The sequence below is a fragment of the Etheostoma cragini genome, chromosome 2, assembly GCF_013103735.1.
Source record: "Etheostoma cragini isolate CJK2018 chromosome 2, CSU_Ecrag_1.0, whole genome shotgun sequence".
In the NCBI taxonomy this organism is placed as follows: domain Eukaryota; kingdom Metazoa; phylum Chordata; class Actinopteri; order Perciformes; family Percidae; genus Etheostoma; species Etheostoma cragini.
In genome coordinates, this window is record NC_048408.1 from 29,510,312 (window position 1) to 29,512,595 (window position 2,284).

General features: G+C 45.1%; 1 protein-coding gene across 1 annotated transcript in view; it reads right to left on the reverse strand.

Annotated features, from left to right (window-relative positions):
• ifngr1 (interferon gamma receptor 1) overlaps positions 1 to 2,284 on the reverse strand; it is a 14,042-nt gene that overhangs the window by 8,466 nt on the left and 3,292 nt on the right. The window contains exons 2-4 of the mRNA XM_034884215.1: positions 2,000 to 2,117; positions 583 to 767; positions 331 to 490 (exon numbers count right to left, since the gene is read on the reverse strand). Coding sequence (XP_034740106.1) covers positions 331 to 490; positions 583 to 767; positions 2,000 to 2,117 — 463 coding nt within the window. The remainder of the gene's footprint in view (positions 1 to 330; positions 491 to 582; positions 768 to 1,999; positions 2,118 to 2,284) is intronic.

Consider the following 2,284-nt stretch of genomic DNA (forward strand, 5'->3'; position numbering starts at 1 on the left):
AGAGAGAGAGACAGAGAGACAGAGAGAGAGAGTGAGTGAGAGAGAGAGAGAGAGAGTGAGAGAGAGAAAGAGAGAGAGTGAGAGAGAGAGACAGAGAGAGAGAGAGACAGAGAGAGAGTGAGAGAGAGAGACAGAGAGAGAGACAGAGACTTTTGGTGAATGGACTGGATGCTCTCGATGTTCCATGTCCCGTCTGGCTGTCCCAGCGGTTCGCCTGAAAGCAGACGTGGCGTGTCTCTCTAGCGGCGCGGGACTTCTGCGATGTGCAACGAGTCGTGCTGCTTAACACACCTTCTGTCACAAATACAGTCGTTTATCGTCAAACATTACGACGCGCCCCTTACACCACTGGAAGAGACCGTGAACTTGAAGGTAGCGCCGGCCTTGGTGGCGTGCTGCAGTCTGCTGTAGTAGTGGACGGGGTTGCTGAAGTTCACCGTGGCGTCCGGATCCTTCGGGTCCACGTCCACGGGGGGGAAGTCTAGTTCACCTGGGAAGAGAAACCACGTCAAACGTCATCGTCTAACTTTCTAACTTGAATAGCGGCGTACGTCAGATTCTTTTTTTTTACGTGTTACTTGCATTTTATCCCAACCGTCTTTAGATCATTAAAGGAGAAGGTTTTGGATGATACTTGTTCGGACTTGTTGCCTCCCTCTACGGCGGTCACGGTGACGTAATGGAGGTCCATGTAGCTCTCTTTGGACCCCCAGACGAAGTCGCTCAGGTTGTACTGGTGGTCTGTGGTTTCTCTCTCATCGTATCCCCTTTAATGTGAGCAACAACACAGCAGATCAGTCCGATCGGCAGCCGAAAACCGCATTCACAAACCCCAGAGGACCCTAGTCCAGTTCCAAAATCAATCAAAATGAATTTATATCGCACTTTACAGCAACCAGCAGGTATCCAAAACATCAGAAACCAAGAGTAAAAAACGCATATCATACGATGGAAAGAGTGAACACAGAAAACAGTAAAATCAGAAAAGGTTACAAAGAAACAGGAGAATGAAACTGTCACACCACTGCTATGTATTAAAAGCCATAATATGTAATGTTATGTAATGTGAATATCAGGGGGGGGACTTGTTCCAGAGTCTCGGGGAAGCAACTGCAAAAGCCTAATTTCAGACAAATACTCAGACCATTTAAAGCCTTAAAAACAACCAATAAAATCTTAAAATCTATTCTAAAAACGCACCGGGAGCCGATGCAGGGTGCAGAGAACGGGAGGGATGGGTGCACGTCTAGGTGCGTTTGTTAAAAAGCGAGCGGCAGCATTTTGCACAAGTTGAAGTCGTGAGATGGACGTGACATTCAGGCCACACACACACACACACACACACACACACACACACACACACACACTAGCCTACGTATTGCACAAATGACATAATGCACAACCCTAATAGCCTATCTATTGCACAAATGACATATTGCACAACCCTAATAGCCTACGTATTACACAAATGACATAATGCACAACCCATATAGCCTACATATTGCACAAATGACATATTGCACAACCCCAATAATCTATGTATTGCACAACTAACATATTGCACAACACATATAGCCTACGTATTGCACAAATGACATATTGCACAACCCCAGTAGCCTACATATTGCACAAATGACATATTGCATAACCCCAGTAGCCCACATATTGCACAAATGACATATTGCATAACCCCAGTAGCCTACATATTGCACAACTAACATATTGCACAGCCCCAAAAGCCTACGTATTGCACAAATGACATAATGCACAACCCATATAGCCTACATATTGCACAAATGACACATTTCTACATAACCTGTGGATTACACAATGACATATTGAACAATTGAACAGCCCATGTCTTGCACCCCTAACATATTGCATAACCCCCAATAACCTACTTATTGCACAATGACATAGCGCACAACCCGGCCAGCCTACATGTTAGTGTTTATAAGCTTATTGGACATATTTGAAGTTTAAGTGGGTTGAGTCTCACCCTTCAGATCCAATGAGGCGTACTCTGAATCTGGTTTGTGGTCGCTGTTCGCTGTACTCCCATCTGACCTCGACGTGGAGATTCTGGCAGCTCAGCGCCACGTTTGTCGGAGGCGGAACTGCAAGAAAGAGAAAGATGAAAGATTAGCAGATGAGCTGGAAAAATGCATCGTCATAAACCGATTAGGGGACCACTAAGGTTTATATAAAAGAGACTTCAGATACAGTATTAGGAGACCACTAAGGTCTATATAAAGAGACTTCAGATACAGTACTAGGAGACCAC